This window comes from Trachurus trachurus (assembly GCF_905171665.1).
Source record: "Trachurus trachurus genome assembly, chromosome: 9".
Classification (NCBI taxonomy): Eukaryota; Metazoa; Chordata; class Actinopteri; order Carangiformes; family Carangidae; genus Trachurus; species Trachurus trachurus.
This window is the reverse complement of record NC_139895.1, coordinates 15,511,226-15,532,502: the sequence shown is the minus strand read 5'-3', so window position 1 is coordinate 15,532,502 and position 21,277 is coordinate 15,511,226. Positions and strand designations below refer to the sequence as shown.

The following is a 21,277-nucleotide window of genomic DNA, read 5'->3' as shown; positions in this document are numbered from 1 at the left end:
GTTGCGTGTGTCTGGACCAAACTCGCTGGTCATTTAACACGTTACATTAACATTACAAAAACAACACGCCATTGTGAAAGTCTGTCTGGCTTTTAAAGGTCCCATACTATGTTGTTTTTCAACCATTTCGCATGGGTCTAAGTTGTCAAACCATATTGACTTTAGACCTTTATTGTCCCTCACATTTTGTTTCACCAGACACATACAAACAAACAATTGTGTTCGTAGTGTTTCCCCAAATCAATCTGCAGCTCTAAATCTCAGCAATCTAAAAGTGTCTCTCCAGAGCTCTCCTAAGAACGAGCCATTTCTGTGTCTGCACCTTGAAATGCAAATAAGATGTGTAAACCATGTCCACTCCACACCCGTCACGGGGTGAGGGTGTGGTCTTCGCTACAGACATGTGCCAATGTTGACATCGGGGATGGGGTCGGGCATTGATTTCCGAATGATCAAATAGATGCTCAGTTAAAAAAAAAAGTTTCTGAGACTCTCATCTTGTCTGAAAAAATGTAAATGTTCCTTTTTACTTTGTCAGAAGAAGGAGAAGCATGGAGAGACACCTACAGCCTCCAGCCATCAGAAAGTTCTGAGTGAAACTGTCAAATAAAAAACAAGTGAAACTGATGAGCAGCACAAACTGTGCACGGTGCCGACTGATGAGAACAGAGAGAGAGAGAGTGTCTGTCTGTGTGTGTGTGTGTGTGTGTGTGTGTGTGTGTGTGTGTGCGTGCGTGCGTGTGCGTGTGCGTGTGCGTGGACTGTCGCTGTTCCGGAAAAGTCTCAGCGGGCGGAGCCCACGTTTTTCTAGACTGGCCCAGGGGGAGTATAAGGAAGTACCGGGAGGTGGAGGAGTCACTTGAGTAAGTACCACAATACTTCCAATTCACCCGCTTGGAGACACGATCTCAAAAAAGTGTAGCAATCAATTAAGGGAGTGAACAGACTTTTTTCATCTCCAGGTGTCATAGAAAGGCCATGGGAACACATAGGACCGCTACAAAACCAGTATAAAGTGGATTTTGCATAATGGCCCTTTAAATCTAGGCTGTCACACTGATCTCCCCTTCAAAACTGCTGCATTCACGAAACTGCTGCTGTCAAAGCTTGCCTCCACCACCCCAGCCTCCACCTTCTCAGCGTCTCAGAGTCCAAATGGCTCCCATGTCTTCTCAGTGCCTCAATTCCAATCCAGGGGGTTATTCATTGCGCTCTCTTGAGTGACATAGCATGCGCTTGTCAAATCCAGGGAGCCACCGGAGTGGAGCCCTCAGCGCCAGGTCTAACTGTCTACCATTTGTTGCAATAAATGGTTTTAATCAACAACGAGAGTGTTCTTGAATGAATAAGTATTTTGGGGGGCTTTTTTTTGCCTTTAATCGATAAGACAGTTGAGAGAGGCAGGAAATGGGGAGGCAGAGAGAGGGGGAATGAGATGCACAGGGGGAGTCGAACCCGGGCTGGCTGCAGCGAGGGCTGTAGCCTCTGCATATGGGGACCCTGCACAACCCAGTGAGCCCTAAAATTAAATTTAAAGCCCTAAAGGTAGTACAGGAAGTGGTTTTGTTATCAAGCAGTGACAGGAAACATTACTCTGTCTGTAACACTACGAAAGTCATCTACAAAAGAACACTGTGTATTTTTAGCTTTACTTGTTCAGCTCTGAATGTTGCAGGGAGGGACAACTTCTGGAAACATCCTCTTCCTCCAGAATTACCAAGATATTTCATGGTTGCGTGGAAAACTACTGATGCTGTGAGCAGAGTCAAGTCAGATTGTAGCTGCAGCATCAAAGCTCTCACAGTTACTGTACAACTGAATTACCACAGGTGTAGTCAAATCATTCAGGTCATTTACAGCCAGAGCTCTATTTGTAGGAACAGTCACAATTCCTTTGTCTGATTGGCCGCTACTACAGGAAATGTCCTGTCATGCATTAAAGTAATTAAAAAGAAGGGATTCCCTCTGTTGTTATGATGACGTGACAACATTCCTGCTGCCCACACTAAACCATAGATTAGACTATAACTTCCTGCATAGATTGAGTCCACTGATGATGTTTTAGCTCAAGTCATTCGCAGGTCAACGCCCCAAACAAAGGAAATGGCAGGAAAACAAGCCGTTCCCCCAGCCAGTTATACTGTGAGAAAATTTAGCCCTTTTCAGGATAATTGTTTCTACCTTCCATGCAACCTCCAGAAATACATCATTTTACAAACATGACATCAAAAGACCACAGACGTGTATCCTCAACCTTATACATTCCTACATTTACATACCCACAACAACCTGCACCCTACATATATACTTACATATACAGCTCTGGAAAAAATTAAGAGACCACAGGTATGTGTTTGAATAAAATTCAATTTTTTTTTCCGTTTTATTCTATCAACTACAGACAACATTTCTCCCAAAATTGATTTTTTTTTTGTCATTTAGAGCTTTTATTGGCTAATGACTAAACTAGTCTAAATAACAAAAATATCGTCTTACTCAAAGTCTTTTCAGACCTTGAATAATAATAATAATGCAAAGAAAACATGTTCATATTTATTCCTAAAGAACACAGCAAGAATATTTTAACTCAGCAGTGGTTTTTATAATCTTCCTATAAAACCAGATGTGGTTCAGGTGATGACCTCATCAGTGTCTCATTAAGTAGAATGAGTTGTGTTTGTGTTGGTGTTTAAAAAAGAAAAGAAAATAATGACTGTCATACAGAGATGCTTTTAAGAAACACTTGTGAAAGTGGTCTCTTATTTTTTTCCAGAGCTGTATACTATTTCCCCACATTTACATATGTATGCGTTTCCCATGTTTACATTCTTTTTTATTTTCTTATTAAAGAAATATAAACAGAGAGGTGGCTTAACAAACATACACGCTGAACAGGCCACAGATCACAGCTGGGAGCAGAGAGAGGCATGTTTTCTGAGCAGTTCTGAATCAGTGGAAAGTTCACACCTTCCTTTCATATCTATTCTGAAATGTGCAATAACAATCTGATGTTTGTTTCCAAATCCCAGTGAGTCACTGAACAGTTAAAAAGCGATTACAGCATGACAAGAAAATGTGTTTTTTCATGACAAGAAAATGTGTTTTTTCATCTAACTGAGATTAAGTAGTGGTTTATCTCAGCGACGCCACTGCTAATATTTAGCCTACATCATGTGGGTGAATTGGAGGGGGGGGGCTGGCTACCTGCCTGGCTGGTGACTCCCTGAGTCCATTTGAGAAGCCACAAACCAGGTTTCACTTCCAGCCAATGGGCTCTATGCACAGCTCCACTTACTTCCTGAACTTAAGGCAGCTCCTTTATTTCCTGTCTTACATTATTGGACAAACTGATTGATCCAGGTGTGTCTGAGTAGTCACAATGGCCAGACACACCTGGATTAATCAGTTTGTCCAATAATGTAACACAGGAAATAGGGAACAGCCTTAAGTTCAGGAAGTAAGTGGAGCTGTGCATAGAGCCCATTAGCTCAGTGAGTTAGGAGCTGGTTGATGGTGTCAGAGGTTGTGACTGTGAGTTTAAGCCTCGGCTAAGGCAAAATAGGCATTGTAATGCCAATGTTCCTGTTCCAAAATTTCCTGGCCCCGATCACTGCTGCAAAACAGCTTTAATTGGTTATCTGAAGCAATCTTCCAAGGAACACTAACCCTTAAACGAACAAAAAAGGTCTAGGGGCTTTAGTTTTTATGGGCACAGGATGCAATTACTACTTAACTACTACTGCTGCTCAGCACTATCACTGATTTGCCATTAAAAATGCTCACAACACATTGCCTAGGCCTCTAAAATCCACAGTGTGTTCTGCTTGGAAAGGTGAATTTTGTTGATGAGAAAACTAGAAACAACGATGTACTGCCTGACCGCCAACCTTTTCACCTCTGTCACTTTTTAACTTGCATCTTCAATCACAGGGAGAACCCAACAGGATGTGAGAGGAGAGTGAACCAAAACCTGATGAAACACATTTGCCAGAGTAAAATGGGAACACGTGGAAAACCCAATTCCACTGAGGAAGGAAGCTCTCCCGCCGGCTCCTGAACAACATTGTTGCTTGAATAGACAAGAGTCTCATGACCGTCAAGCTGATATGAATCACATCCGAGAGGATCAACCACACATACAGTATGTGTGAATGAGTCAGTGTGCTCATCATCTTCAGCAAAACACCAAATGATGCAATATCTTCTAGAAGAACAATGCCATACCCGCCCAGTAGATTTCCAGTAGATCAAGAGGTAGGACGTGACTCTTGAAAGTGTGAATGCGGTTTGTTGTTCATTATTAATAATTTATACTCTATTACTGATCAAAGAGAGACAACTTGTTGGTCATCCATGACTGCAACATACACTCACCAGCAACTTCATCTGGTACATTGTGTACAACCACTCATTTAACCACACACGGCAGTGACTCAGTGGATTTAGGCACGTAGACACGGTCAAGATGACCAGCTGAAGTTCAAACTGAGGATCCCAGTATTTCAGAAATTGTTGATCTACTGGGACTTGAACACAAAATCATTTCTTGAGTTCACAAAGGATGGTCTGAAAAGGTCCAAATACCAGTGGTCAGAGGAGAGTTTCCAGACTGGTTCAAGCTGACAGAAAGGCAACAGTAACTCAACTGTCTGAAGTCCACACGTCACGTACCAAAGCACCTTCAATAAACCACATGGAGGGTTTGATCTGTACTTGGGTCAATGTGGAATTTGAAGTGGAAAAGAATTTTGTCTGATGACAATTTACAAGAACTCAAGTACAGAGAAGAATGCAAGACAGATCAGGAATTAACCTGAAATTAACATTGTGCATTACTTAAATCAGCAAATGCCACAAGTGAGACCACAGGTTGATGATGAATCCTCACCTCATCAGCTAGCAGGGAGAGCTCACTGGAGTCAGCAGCATCATAGTCATACAGGACTTTGGCCTTGCGGGTTCCTGTAGCTGGTGCCTGAACTTCCTCAATCTTAAGTGTGTCCGTCTCCGTCGGGCTGCTGATTCCTTCTGCTGCAGAGTCGCCAGCCGTCTTGGAATGAGTGGAGTTCAGAGCAAAAGCATTGGGAAGTCTGAAGAAAGACAAACATGTGGGACTGTCAGAAGAGAGAGCACATACAGAATACAACACACACACACACACAACAGGAAACACACAAAAAACAGCAACACCATGCTTTATGAAAAGAAAACTTCACTAAAGTGTCTGAGAAGTCACTACATCTAGTGTCAAAGTGTCTCAATTAGCAACAGAAGAAAGGTACTGTATAATATTGCAATGCAAAGTGTAAAATAGCTGCAATAAGTGGAAACTAGAACAGAGAGTGTGATGATTAATAAACACACTCACACTCTCATTATGTATCTGTAACACCATGGTATAAATGTAATCCAGCAGGATTTACACTACAATTCATTTCCAACCTACTATCCTGTCTCTCTGATGTTGTGGTTCTGCAACAGCCATGATTATTTACATGGTTTGGTGAGAAGATAAAGGCACATGACCAATGCACTCTTTTAAATAGGTGTTAAGATTTATCACCATAACTGTCATCCTGCTTTTGCATAATTGTTTCCGAAGTGTGTCTGAAACAACACTTGGGTGGAGTGATTAACTGAATTGTTACACACCTTCTCACCACACACTGATAGACTGAGATAAACTTCATCCTCCTTTTTGCCGCACTATACATCTCAGTTTCCTTTTGCTTACAGAGGCTCGATACTTTGGAATTCTCATCTTCATGTAGTTAAAAGTATTTAAGTTAAGACTTAAAGTTTACCTGTTAAATCAAGACTCTTAATAGTTTCTTTTCCAATATAGTTGTCTTTGGATCATTATCTCTTTACATGCTCATACACTCATTCACTCAAATACAATTATTTTACATTTATACACACCCATGTTTTTATTTCTGACTTCTTTGAGTGTGTGCTATAAAATGGCACTTGTATTGCTTTCTTTTCCGTTGTTATTTGTTGTTGCTTTCTCCTATTGTTGCTGTTGATTTATCTTCTGAACTTTTGTATATTTCTTGGGGAGGTGCTTTTTATAAGCCCATATAGTTTTTTTTTTAAACCTCTCCTGCACTTACTATTCTTGTTTCATTTATGTTTTTTGTAATTGTCTTTTCTTATGGTGCAAATAAATAAATACAAATACAAATACAAATACCAGCCTGCTTTTGTGCTAGTGGAGTGTTGCTGGGCCACAAATGTTCCTACACTTCTTTTCTTAGTTGCAATGTTTAGGACACAGACATCACAATGCCAGTTACTGGCATTGCATGAGCTCGTGTCCCATCCTGTCCTGAGTTTTACCTGTTCCTTGTGTAACTTAATGCAACAATTTCATGTGTGAGAAAGCAAATGTGTGGGTCAGAGCAGACACACAGAGGTTAGAGACAGACCACAAAATACTCACACATCCTCATCACAGCTGAGGGCGTGAGACATTGAAAATTTCTCATCATTTGGCAAAACCAACAATAAAAACAGGACCAAACTGCTTGTGAGGACAAATTGCAAAACATAGTTAAAACAACAAATCAATCAAAAAAAAAAATACTCTAAAATGACAAAAGATAACTCCATGTGTATTTACTACTGTTTTCTCTATATACCTCCTCCTTGATGTTATATTAGGACCAAGAGCAACCATGTCATGAACTAGAGTTGGTAATAATCAAGCTCTGACTGATACTACATACAGATGAAGCCTATTTAATGCAATTTAAATGGGTTAAATTTTAAAGCATAGGCAAACTGTATTGGGCATTTGTATTTTATATTAATTAGTTAATGACAAATATTTGTGTTCTTACAAATTATGCAGTAAACATTTTGTGTACTTCTGTATCTTATTTCAAATGTTAGGTATAATTAAACAGAGCCGAAGAAATCATAATAATTCTGATACAAGCAAACTGAACTGGAGCCAAATCTGCTGATCTCAGATTAGTGTGTGTGTGTGTGTGTGTGTGTGTGTGTGTGTGTGTGTGTGTGTGTGTGAGTGAGTCAGTTCACTGTGACGTCTTGTTGACATGCACTAGAGAGGTGAGGCTTGCGAAACAGGATGTGGCAGTGAGAAATGAGAGTTGAAGACACAATAGAGACGCATGTGGGTTTATTGTGGAATACGCTGCCACTGAAACCCGTTTTGCCAACTGTCAGCACTTTATAATAACAAATCAATCATTTATTAACATCCGTGGAATGCCGCCTTCACACTTAGAAACCTCCAAATACATTTTAACTAGACTCAGCATGAATGTGATTACTGGCTGACGCTCGTTCTCACCTGCCCAGCTCTTTCTGAAGTTCTTGCATATGATGGTGACACTGCTTATAATAGGCTGCCTGAGCTTCCACAAACTCGTGCAGACAGCGCAAGTGATTCACCTGAGGAGGAAGAAACAACACGACAGAACTGATTATGTACTTGACAAGTGAAATTGTCATAATTACTGAGGGAAGTCTTGAATTCTGGCTAAAAAACCTTGTTTGACCATCAGTTAATCATGCACAACTTAAAAATACTGTATGCCTCAAACACACTCACAAAGTGAAATGTAAAAAACACAATATTTAAAGCAGAAGTGAGTGATATATTTGTGTTAATATAAGTCTTAAATAGTTATATCTTCCGACAGCAATCACTTACATAGAGTGTTTGGACTGAAACACGGGTCTCTCAGTCCCTCTGCTCTGCTCTGAGCCGAAGAGACAACATTTATTGTATCCTACAGTTTTTATCCAATGAGGAGAGAGAACGGCATGCAGGGCTGTGTGTGCAGCCAAGGAACGCCGTGAATGTGGTGACGTAGCGACGAGGACTGTTATGGTGCGTTCAAGGAAACTCGTGTTTTTCCGACCGTGAAGTGGTACCAGTTCAATCTGGTACGAGTTCACCGGTCGGAAGTTACGAGTGGCCGTTATAGTGACTTTCACCGGTAAAACAGGTCGGAAAAACACGAGTGGGTTGCCTGGAACGCTACAAAGTCGTAAGTTGTGACTTGAAGCTGTAATTTACGATTTCAAAAGCCTGCCTGGAACGCAGCATTAGCGAAAACGACCGGATCACTCACTTCTGCTTTAAACGTCATGTTGTTTGATTTGAAACATGATATTCCTGCCTGTATAAGGTGAAAGTGAACATATTGTGGCTGACATACATGTGTACTACTGATACCCTCCAGTAGCAGCCGTGTAACCTCTGCTTGGCGATCAAACTCAGTTTGGGCCACTCGCAGCTCATGTTCAGCCTGAAACAGGGAGATAAATGTTAGGGATACACAGTGTTTTTAATTTATATGGTATAACAGACCGATGAGAGAAAAATAATCTGATAAATCATATTACAGGAGATACAATCATCATTAGCTCTCACATTTCATAAGAAGATTTAAGATGGATTTTTTTTAATTACTTAAATTACTCATAGATTGAAGATTATAGCTGCTTAGATTATAAAGGTATGAGTATTCATGAATGAAGAGCTTGTTAGATTATCTAACAAACACTGATTTGCAGTACTCACCTTTTCCACTTCCTCACTCCACAGCTGAGTGGATGCAGTAAACGGGAAAGAAAATACAAGTTATTACAATAATTAATCTGATGGTATTTAGTGAGATTAAAAGTACCAGCACTTAGGGTATTACAACATACGAATCGCCATACTGTGTATATGATTTACCTATTCATTTTATATTATTGAAAGTGTTTTTTATATTGTATTTTATTGTATTTGCTTGTTTGCACTGAAAGAGTTGCTCTATTTTCGTTATACGGAGTAATGACAAATAAAGGCATTCTATTCTATTCAAATGTACTATTTATAGTATACAGCCCTGACCGGTCTCAAAGCTGGAGTTGATAAGGCCAGTATGTCCTTATTGTGGATACACAGGTTTCAGTGTGTCATCAAATAGATCCTAGATGACTGTAGTAAAAGGTAATTTAGAAACGGTCTGTATAGAGAGCAGCTGTTTTGTAACATGTTTGTGTCTCTATTTCTTTCTTCTAAACCTTTCTTAAACACTTCTAATCCCTACAAAGTAAAAGAAAGAGAGACGTTCATGACCACATCTGGAGAACATTTCATTTGACAACAAAGCAACTCCCCGACACATCCTGACATGACTGAGTCATTACTCAACTCATTAACCACACTGTATCATTATGTATCTTTAGCCCTGTTAAAGATGTTTGAAGTGTGACTCAATCACTCTCTATAGCACTTACACCTACTTATGGTTCAACCTTTGGATTGAATAAGAATTATCTGTCTGGTTGTTGATAAGAAGCTGTTACCATTGATTACAATTTTCAGCATAGCAACAAAAGGCATGACACAGACGTCTGGTATGAAAGTCAGAGCTTATCATCACCACAGTTACACACCTACTGACCAAACATGGCTGAAGTCCACTTTCATTGAAACTTGTAAACAATAGCTGGTCACACCAGAATCATAATACAAAGTTTTCCTATGAACTTCTCTCATTCTCTGTTTCTGATGGAACAACGTGCAGATACAACCTGATGATTATAATTACTTGAGCTTTAAGGAATGATTGCACATGTCCTGAATTGTCTCCTTACCGCAGAGGCACTGGCAGATAGGACATAGTTTCGGGGTCTGGTTTCCTGAAAATCGGGAGCCATCTACAGAAGACAGTGAAGTTATTTAACAATGATGCACTCAGTATATCCAGGGCAACCATACTTCAGAAACACAGGCAAGACGACTGGCGAGCAGAAATGAAACGATGATGCTGATGAGCTACACGCAGAAAAACTGAAAGTTGCTTTTAGTTATCAGTGACTGATAATTCACTTCTTCCTCCTGCATCCGTACAGGTGGTTTAACTGCCAGCGCACTATGATTGAGTTTGGTGTGTCTGCCTGATAAGAGGTGATGCAACGCAACCGAGTGTTACCAGTAAAACTTGCTGTATGACCTGTTTGCCTAATTCACTAACCTTAACAAATTGTCTGTTACTGGGACAGTCATTGATATCAGTTGGCTTTAAAAGAATAGTTCACCCAAAATTCAAATTGCACTCATTTTCTACTCACCCTCATGTCGACTAAGGGCTGGGAGAAGTTTCAGAGTTATCCGTGACTTCTCTGAGTTACAGGGGGTCTCGGCATAGCAGTGCATGTCCACATAACATAACGGTTGCAAATGGATACCACTTTTCTTCGTAACAAAAAGACACACCAAAAAACATCAAAATACCTCCGCTACAAACAAGCTTGAAATATAGACTTATTTAATTTTTATCGGAACAATGTCGCATTTCGGGGCATCAATACAAGACAGACATTACATACGAGCAGCATGGAGGTATTTTGATGTTTTTTGGGGTGTCTTTTTGTTACGAAGACAATTGGTATCCATTTGCAACCGTTATATGGACATGCAGTGCTGCATGGAGCCCGGCTGTAACTCAGAGAAGCCACGGATAACTCTGAAACTTCTCCCAGCCCTTAGTCGACATGAGGGTGAGTAGATAATGAGTGAAATTTCAATTTTGAGTGAACTATTCCTTTAAGACTATGGTCAGCAGTAGGTCACCATGCACATGCCAACATGCATTATGGCTGTCAACATCATCTGGCAACAGAACAGTCAGTTCTGTCCAGTGAAACAGTGAAACAGAAACAAGCTTCAAGAAAAGCAGAAGGAGTTCATTCATTCAAAGATCATGGTAAATGTTTCTCTTAGATCTTCTGTAGTGGGGGGGCTAGCTCCTGAGCCACAGCCAGCCACATGAAGAAGTGAAGAGGAAATCACATTTACATACAAAGTCTTTGGTCTTATGCCTGCAGATGGTAAATGTTCTTTTCTAAAATACTGACTTCAACTGATTAAAAAGAACTTTTAGTTTTTTTATTTTGTGGAATTTTTCTTTGTAGGTTTGTTTTGATCAGGGCTTCCTTTCCAGTGCTGGGTGCCGGCCATACAGCCGACTACACAATTAAGTCCAGCCGGCTACTTCAATGACTTTAAAGATGATTTTTTTTATAGGCTATACATTTTTTTTTTTCGATTTTAATAAAAATTAAATGTTTTTCTTACAGACTGAAAACTGAACCGCATTCATTAAAGTTGTGATTCACTGCTTGTACTGATAATATCCACAAATTACATGTGGTGTGTGTGCGCACACGCACTCAGCCGAGACAGTGTGTCAGGGCCCTCGAAGGCTTCTTTTTCTTTAAAGGTTTGTCTCACTAATGACAAGTGAGACATACCATTGTCATTGTGTTTGTGAATGCTCCAACTAACAGATGTCTTTTTTAGATGTCATTTGCCAGACGCTGGTATTTACTCCTGGCAAAGACTACCGGGGTTTTCAGGCATTACATACAGAAGGAGAAACCTCAAATACACAATCCAACAACGCCAAAACGTTCTTGTGGAGAAGCTGTGACCTGCACATTCGCTACGCTATGCAATAATCATGTATTATTATGCAACATTAAGACACATGAAGCAAATACTCCAAACTACTTGTGCTTTTGAAATCACTCCGCCCAGCAGCCGTGTCTGGAATGTAGTTCTGGCTGCATTCGACAACTCTGTCTCGTAATGATACATTATTATTTCACAGCATGGTGAATGTGCAGCTCACAACTTGTCCGCGAGAACGTTTTGGAGTTGTTGGATTGTGTATTTGATGAGATGGATGAGGGACAGGGGACCTGTACTGTTCACCTCCGTTGTGTTGGCTGAGCAGCTCAGTGATAATTATCAATGCAACACGCACCGATAATTAAAGGTAATGAACCTACCCCTGGCTATATGACTATAGGGATTATGGCAATAGGAGAATTTGCCAAAATGTTGAACTGTCCCTTTAACAATATCCTGCCAGAGGAAGCAATCAGAAAATGACATGTGATCTCATCTTGTTGGGAAACGTTGGCTAACATTAGCCTCAAGCCCTGGACTCTTCACCACTACTTGGAAACACCATCAGCTGATCTGGGACTGACGTAAACACAGTCATACTGTACAGAATGTGGGATTTTTCTTTTTAGGTTTGTTGTGAAACCTACATACTCCCAATTGCAAAACCTAGGGATCACCCTGACAAACAACCAGCTGTTTAAGTGGATTAAGACTACAGTAGATCTGTAGAGTGATCACATTAGCAGATAATTTGGACAGAATGTCAGTCCAGGACGTGATTTCTTCTCTGATTGTTTTGGGTGGCGAGCCAGGGTTTGATGAGGGCAAAACCTCTGTGGTCTGGGCCCAGAATTACAGCAGTGCATGTATAAACTGCTCCATGAACCTGTTCCTTTTGATTGTTTACTGAAATAATGATGATTAATGATCCAAATCGAATGCATTTAAATCACAATTCAAAGAAAATCAAGCAAATCTTTTCACCATGCAGCAAATATCAGCATGAAGTCAATGCTCATAAAGACAAAGGGAGACATCCATGAATAAATGTATCATCACAAGCAAAAAACAGAGTTGTTTGAACACAGATCCTTTCAGCAGAGAGCTCATCAGATAGAAATTTTTTTCCCCAATAAAAAAGTTATATAGCTCTCTGCAAAGAGTCAGCTTCAGATTAAAGCTGATATTTAGTCATCAACAGTTTCTCGCCACCAGTAAATGAATGGCAGAGAAAATCAACTAAAAGCAAGTGAGACGGTAGAAAAACCCAACATGTGCATCAAATTCAACATCTTTAAAAATATCTTTATACTCACTTCGCCCTCGCACTGAAAAGGTTGTGGATACAAACAGTCAGGATTAGGGTAGTTAGTCAGTTAGTCACGACCAAAGGTTTGATTACTTTACTGTGAGTGTGGGAATGTGTGGGAAAGGCCCCATGGTGTTTTTGAGGACATTAAGAACTCACCGCAGCTTTTGCCTCTGCCAACTTGGACTTCTTCAAACGTGCTTTACATGCATCCAGGTCCAGGCGAAGATTTTCCAGAAGACGTCGCTCTTTCTGAAGTAAATTAATATGACACAGTTGATGAGCAGCTGAAGTGAACAGTCTGATAAATTGAGAACATATTAAGGGTGCTCCATGACTCATAGTGATTGGTTCCCATTAAATCCACACAATAAAATTAAATGTCAAATTCCCTAGCTCTTACAATAATAGGTTTGTCATTGACCGTTTCTGATTAAAGAGCTGATTAATGAGCATCGTCCTATCGCTCTCTGTGCATGGCTTTTAATTAACCTCAGTTGCTCAAAATAAAAGGGGAGTTAAGTTTTCTACATGGACTTGATGAAAATGTGGCTGTATATACTCATATTTATTCATTTATTTTACTAATAAGAACAGCAACAACATGAAGTCTGCATTGCTGCATCAGTATGATCTATTAATTATTATCCAACACAGCCATACTATGTCCTGCATGTTATACTTTGGTTCAAATATGCATACACCTGGTCAGACCTGGTGTGAGATTTTTGCGTACCCTACGCTCACATTCAGATTGATAAATGCCAATACTTGCAGGAGATTTTGCATACACTCATTTCTTTGGTGTACGCACGTTTGATAAATGAGGGCCGATGTCTGTTATGTTATTTTTATGAACCTGTTGAAATTACTCGCTGGTTTACTGTCAGCAGTTGGTTTCACTGCTAATGAGGATTGACTATTAAAGGTACAGTATGTAAGAAATCTAAAGCAACTGGCCGTAAAATCCTCCTAATATGTCACAGAGACTCAGGAATAATGTTCATATAACATGATGAACTCACCAACAACAATAGTACAGCCAGAGTATTCGCATTAAAAATATTTTTTTTGCAGACTGCAAATCATGTTTATGTTTTGAATTTACGTGTTTACATGTTGCGCCACCTAGCCCTCTCTCCCAGTCACAGCGGCGTCAGTGGCGTTTCAGCCTCCGGTCTGGTCCACTGAGCTGCCGCTACAACTGGGAGAAAAAATGAGATCGCTGTGTTTTGAATTTGACTGCAGTAACTGTTTTTGGCCACATTCTTACATACGGCGCACCTTTAATTACTAATTATTTTGAGAAATAGAGTAATGATGTGTCCAATGGATGAACTATAATTCAAGTCTTCTGATGTCTCCTGATGCCAAAGATCTGTCTCTGCAACTGTGACTTAGCATTGTGAACTGAATCCAACCATGGGCCATTCGGTTTTGATCTAGAAGCTGTGTAGCGATTGGGGAGTTTTTACGTCTACCAACTGGTAATAAAAATCCTCCCCCTAAAAATACCACTGCACCAGTGGAACTCACTGAAATGGTTTTCCAGTCTCCTTCCAGGAAGTTCCTGAGGGGAGTCAGAAAGCTGATGGCTGATGTCTGGAGGAACTCTCTCTCTGCTGCTCCTAATCTCCTCTCACATTCCCCCACCTTGATCAGAGTGCTCCCTGCAAAACACAGACAGGAGCAATAGTACTGCATCTCAGACATGGATACATTTCCTAAATAATAAATAATAATAATAAAAGACAATGCTGTTAATTTTGTCTCAAATTCGGTGTATAAGTTGCACTTTTTTCCATCTAAAAAAGTTGGGTGCGGGTTATACACCGATAGACCAATGTAAATGTCAACCCCGTTTACACCTGGCATTAACATGCGTTTTCAGTGATCAGACTGAAGTCGGATAGAGCTTGACCACTTGAAGGAACAGGTGTCAACGCACCCAAGACGAATTGAGGACGGCTTGTGATCCGATCGGCCAAACCACTTTTGGAGGTGGTTGGGGACGCATTGTGACCACATTGAACACAAGTGTAAACAGTAATGCGTCCTGTATCCACATACAACTACGTAGGCGGAATGGTGTTTCCCACAAAAATATTATTATTGTTACGTTTCGCGCACACACACAGACACGGATGGACAGGTCTTGCTGGAATGCTAATAAACGCTAAATGTGCTGTGTATTTTAATCTATTCATTCAAAATAAAAAGAAAGAGCTACAGTGCAGCACAGAAACTTCACGTTGTGGACTTATGGAATAACTTGTATAACATTTTTATTAACAAATAGCAATAGAAAACCTTGTTTTCCCAGTCTGAGACCCTCAAAAATAGACTGTGACTATAGTTGCCAGTGCAACTTATATTCCAAATTTTACAGTACTGAGTTAAAGAGTTTCCTGGTAGTACTTGTTTCTTTTTATCTATCTTTCTGTCTCTTTCTGTTTCTCTACTACGAGATAAATATAGATCCGATAAGGGTTATTATTCAGTGGAAAGGAACAGGAGCCAGGCTTCTTCTTCTTCTTTGTAATCTACACCACATGAATAATAGACACACACGTTTGAATCTGACCCATGGGCCTTTGCTGTTCGCATTCAATCTCTCTCACAAACTTTCCTGTCCCTCTTCCTGTCCCCAAGGATTTGAGTTGCGTGTGCAGGTTGTGTTGACACATCGCTAACATCAACAATGTGAACCAGGCCAGATCTGCATGTGGTCTGGCCAACCTGATCACATTCCGACTGTGCATGATTTGTTAACACGTTTTTCCTATTTCAAACAGATGTCACATTAACACACAAGCCGTAAATTCCCACCATATGGAGTTCCTGAGCCAAATTCCTTTGCTGCATCCTCCATGTATTGACCCAGTAGCTCTCCATTGGTAATTCTGGACGGTGCCTTTCTGTCCAACTTCTCATACAGAAACTCCTCAATTCTGGCACCTGCATAGAAAGTCACAAAAAGTTTAATTCACGGCTCAGACGTATAAGAACCTTTGAGATATTTTACTCCTCATGCTGATTAAATTAAAACTATACCCAAAAATAATGATTCACACAACTAATTGATTAATATAAATGATAGTCGATTAAATGCTCTGAGGAGCAGAAAAACAACATGGATTCTCACAGCATTGGTACAAAATGATTCACTCAAAGATGTATATGGCTTTATGCTTAGTTTGCTCTATGTAAAGCCATAGAAAACGTTGATCACAAGCCATTTCGGATGAGGATATGGTACTGATTTTTGGGTGTAGTAGATTTATTTAATCAGGACATGAGATGCTTCTTCATCCAAAGGCAGCATCTGTTAAAAATCTTTAAAAAATAATTTAAAAAAAAACATTGGATTACTTATCAACACAAACTCCTTACAAAACATGGAGTGAATTACCAGTCCCAGGAGGATTTTTACAAACATGGGTAAATGTCAGCTACACTGTCGACAGTGTAGTGTATGGTTTCTGTTCTTCCACTGCAGTGCAATCAGTAAACACGACCTTAAAATACCTTGAGGTGATTCAAAACTGCACATTGCACCCAGACAACATGTGCGCTTTTGATATTCAGAACCTACATGTGACGACACAAATTATGCAACTTGTGTTAGACTTGGATGGTATCTTTGTTTTCATAACAACACACCAAAACACCAAAACATGCACAGGCCTGTGCTATTTTGGCCTCTTGATATGCCCTGATCCACCATGTGGAATCTGACTTGTCCAGATTTATTGCACAGCAGGATGACTATCCCACGCATGGCCAGAGTCATGAGGAACTATCCTTAATGATAAAAAAGAGTAATTACTTTTCTCGTCAACAACCCGCAGAACAAATTCCCATCTAAAAACACCAGGGATGATATCATGGAGACAGATCACAGTTCACATTCCTCTCTCCTCTCTAATATGTCCGTGAAGAACAGGTGTCTTTGATCTGTGGTGGATCAATTCAGTGCAATGGATCCTCAGAGCCCTAACATTAGGCCTCATTCATGAACCGTTGAGAACAAATTTGGTCTTAAAGCCCCTGTACGTAGCCTTTAACTGGATATGCAAACGTCTCTGGTTTCTGCTGATGTGTCTCTGTTACCTACAACAGCAAATGAGCCCATCAGTGTGAAGATACACTATTTCTAAGTAGTCTAATTCTATACATCTGGAAGGCATAGTCGGGTCGGACCACTGAGAAAACAATACGAATAGATACATTACGCTGCTAAAAAAATTTTTTTAAAAAGCAAGTCCCTTCTTCTTTCCGACGTTTCCAAAACAAATCTACACACGCCGGCCAGAAACGTCTTCACGGCAGTGGGAAATGAAGTCTTAATTCGGGCAAAACACCACCGCCTTCGTCCACACGGGCCGCCTAAATCAACACTAAATGAAAAGTCTGTACAGGGGCTTTACATACCAATTATGGAGATTTAATGAAGATTGTGGCATTCACTAATGTTTCCTTATCCAGGATTTGTTCTTGGCTAGCTAGAACAAAATCTCTGCACACTCAAGAGCATACTTGCGCACATACGAGAACTGACACTAAATAATTATTAATAATAATAATAATAATAATAATAATAATAATAATAATAATAATAATAATAATAATAATAATAATAATAATAATACATTTTATTTGTAGAGCGCCTTTCATGGCACTCAAGGTCGCCTTGATTAATTGCATTTTCTTCTGCAGTTGTATATTATATGATTTGAATTTGAATACATTTTTAGAAAGTATTTTAATTATTTTACAAAGCACTGAAGTCTCTTACAAAACACTATAGACTGTACAGTACAGTACTCTGCATCTCTCTTCTTTTTTTGGCAATACTTTTTTAACCTCAGATTTGAGATCAAACCATTTCTTCTTTACTTCATCAGCTGTGTGCACTTCACAGTGGACAAATGACAGCATCTTTTTTGGTCTGTTACTTTGTATCCACTGCAGACGCTACAAAACATTTCTGCAGATTTTTTCAACTCATCTTCTCGACTCAGTTTCTGTGGTTTCTGTGTGCACACTGCCCTGCAGTCTCTTGCCATTTACTATGCTAATCCTATGTAAATTAGTATCATCTGGAACGGGCTCTCAATTTACGAGGAGATTTAGCTGCATTTCTGTGGTCCAAGAACACGTCCATGAATCTGATGTTGAGTTTTCTTAAGAAATTTCTTCAGAAAGGTTTTAAGAAAATACTTTGGTGAAAGAGGCCCAGTGTCATCACCTTGAGACACTTATGATGCTTTACTGTGGAGGACCGCTGTCTTTTGATTGGTCAGCACATGATGTGTCTTTTACAAAGAAATAAGTCGCTGCTGTCACATGATTTGTTAACCTCATTCAAAGCATGACTGCCCAAAACACTGCCTAAAATACTACCCGTTTCCGGTTCCTGTCTCATTCTTAGTGTGGAATAAGGTTTCCTCATTTTTCTTAAATGTTGTTCTTAGAATAATAAGGTGACCAGAAACATCAGTGTTCAACTAAAACAGATTTACTGCCCCCTAGTGGACAAATGTTGATTCAAGCAGCAACAAGTGTAACTTTAAAGCTGTGGTAATTGTGAGGATTTTAAAACCCCTCATTACCAAAACACCACCCAAGTCTTAACACTTCACACAGGATAAATGAATACCAGAAAATACTTTAACACATAATTACAAAGCAATTGTCAACACATTTTCCACAAGTACATTTTGGAGCAGCAGATGCACGTGACGGTTTTAATCCAAGAAAATTTAGGACAATATAGAGAGGTATCCCTGAAAATGATTCATTTATATAGAGCCGCTTACAATATTTCTCGACTGTAAGACAAAGCCTCATGTGTCAGGTTGATTATGTTTCATGTTTTTGTCCTGTCCTTGTTTACTGCTCACATAGCTCACAATTTAATTTATGTGGTTTATCATACACTGACACAAAGCGCATGCCTTTTTTAAAATTATTATTAATGAAGCTGATGCAGGACATTCACAGAGGCTCAGATTGTACTTGTGGAAAATTCTGTATGTTGGAGCAGAAATCTGCAGCCTGTCCTGCCCCGTCTGTAGCTATAATCTATATATTCCACAAACACAAACATAAACACACCACACAGCGTCAAGATGGAGTAATGAAGAATTAACTTTCAGGGGATGTTAGGAAAAGAAGATAAGAAAATATCAAGAGGATGAGAGGGAACTCAAGCAATCCTGCCCTGATTCTGGATCAGACTGCCCCTCTATCTTTGTTCAATGTAATCTCTATTCTCCCTGTTGAGATTAAATTATAGTGTGGTTTTCTGTCCACATCCTGCACTAAAACATTTTTAAAATATATGTGCTGTTAGCATTTAACTCATTGCTTGATGTTGACTGCCTTGAGTTATTGGTCTTCTCATCCCTGCCTCTATAAACAGCTTTGATTTTGATTTGATTTGATTTTTATTTGTCTCAAACAAGCACATCAAAAGACAAACAATCTATGTAACAAGAAACAAAACAATGATACTGTGCAAGTTTGAGAAGGGGCTGAAAGAAGCAAAGCTTATCAAGTTCAGCCCCCCCTTACATTGTGATTCATGCTATTGGATTCAGAACAGTAAAAGCACTTGGAAGTGAGCACAGCCTTTGTAAACAGCTGTATTATGGAAAATATGGGAACAATTCATTCTAGAGAAGACACTCAATCAGAAAACCATCTTCAGGAACTCTTTGGCAGAGTGGGGAGCAAGTGATTAGGTGTTTTTTGGTTAGGGCTTTATATATGCATCTTTATAATTGCTAGTTAGCAGTAACAGCTGTTTATTTACTAGTCAAGCTTCAGCCCCATTGTGTTATAATACATCCTCTGAGTGGCTACTTCTTCATGACAGATTGAAAACTACACTGAGTTAGTTCACTATTGTTACAATTTAAATTATGTTATTCTCATAAACTCATGACAGTACAGATAAAGAGGAAACTACATACAAGAATGATACTATGTCAGACAAGTAGTAGATTCTCTTTTTTGAACATGGACAGAATACCCAGATATTATGGTTTAGCTTTATTACAAGATGAAGGTGAGAGAGAAAACATAGCCTCCATGAGAGACACAGTCGGTTCCTTGATTAAAAAGGAGGCACAATTTCTGAATAAACTATTATTAACGCACATACATCATGTGCAGATACGCATTGCAAATGCTCTGAGTCTCAAAGCATTCAAATGTATTTCACAGACAGCTATGACTTCAGCGTTGTTCTGTTCATGTTCATCAATGACTTCTTTTCTAGCTCTAATTCAAAGGCATGAAAGTTTTCCCCGGCAGGGGAACCGAGTCGGGAGGCAGGATACTCACCAGTGTGATCAACTGTAGCATGGAGAATCAAAAAGTCACACGTTAGACCTCCCCCCACTCTCCAGCATGTCAAATTATTTGTAGTTTATTTTCATTTGCCTTTTTTTTAATCAAAATTGCAATTTCAAATATTCAAAAAATTGGCTTTGCAAACAACTATGAAGAATGACGAACAGTTGCTCCAATTAGTATTCAGACCCTTTAGTGCATTGTAGATTTGACTGTAAATTAATGATACTTGTCATTTGTGTTTTCTCATTCGACCTGTGACATGTTCAAACTTGTTGTAGACACTGAGGGATTAGTGCACCAACTTTATTTTATTGTTACTATTTATACATTTGGAATATTTTAATATTTTTTCACAATCCAATTGCAATGTCTGCATTAAACATGTATTGCTATATGCTATTATATTATCATAATATCAGATACATAAAATAGTCTGGACAAATATTGTTTATCAGAATTATTTCTAAAAGCGGTGGTGCAGTGGTTAGCACTGTCGCCTCACAGCAAGAGGGTTCTGGGTTCGAACCCGCCGGCTGGCTGGGGTCCCCCTGTGTGGAGTTTGCATGTTCTCCCCGTGCATGCGTGGGTTCTCTGGTACTCCGGCTTCCTCCCACAGACCAAAGACATGCAGGTTAGGTTAATTGGTGACTCTAAATTGCCCATAGGTGTGAATGAGAGTGTGAATGGTTGTCTGTCTCTGTCCAGGTCGCCCAAAGTCAGCTGAGATAGGCTCCAGCTTACCCGTGACCCTAGTGCAGGATCAGCGGTATAGAAAATGAATGAATGAATGAATGAAGGAATTTCTAAAAGCAGGTCGGCATCATGACCGGCTCCGATGCACCTGGTCATAGTAAAGGATCTGAAGATTTTTGTGAATGGGAGTTTTGGATTCTCAATGCATTGCCAAACCTTCTGAGAATATGTTTTAACTTGGTCAACATGATTATTGAGTATAGTATTAGTATTACAATAGAGTGTTAAAAGTAAAAGGGTCTGAACGCTCTCTGAAGCCACTGAAGAGTCAATACGTTTTCTTTGGTGATAAATGCAGAATTAAAGCCGGTTTATTTACTGCATGGGACACAGTTAAAATGTTAATTGTTCAAGTGCTAAATTTTACTCAAACTAATGAAATATAATGATGAGCTACAAGTTCT

At 39.6% G+C, this 21,277-nt stretch overlaps 1 protein-coding gene across 2 annotated transcripts in view; it reads right to left on the bottom strand.

Moving 5' to 3' along the window:
* Positions 1-21,277, bottom strand: part of LOC310991568 (endophilin-B2-like) — a 33,923-nt gene that overhangs the window by 4,415 nt on the left and 8,231 nt on the right. Inside the window, exons 3-11 of one of the 2 annotated variants that reach the window (XM_083979321.1) lie at positions 15,585-15,713; positions 14,292-14,425; positions 12,915-13,007; positions 12,763-12,774; positions 9,628-9,690; positions 8,561-8,584; positions 8,196-8,285; positions 7,322-7,422; positions 4,889-5,090 (exon numbers count right to left, since the gene is read on the bottom strand). In XM_083979321.1, the coding sequence (XP_083835447.1) occupies positions 4,889-5,090; positions 7,322-7,422; positions 8,196-8,285; positions 8,561-8,584; positions 9,628-9,690; positions 12,763-12,774; positions 12,915-13,007; positions 14,292-14,425; positions 15,585-15,713 (848 nt within the window). The remainder of the gene's footprint in view (positions 1-4,888; positions 5,091-7,321; positions 7,423-8,195; positions 8,286-8,560; positions 8,585-9,627; positions 9,691-12,762; positions 12,775-12,914; positions 13,008-14,291; positions 14,426-15,584; positions 15,714-21,277) is intronic. The other variant, XM_083979322.1, reaches the window with a different exon arrangement.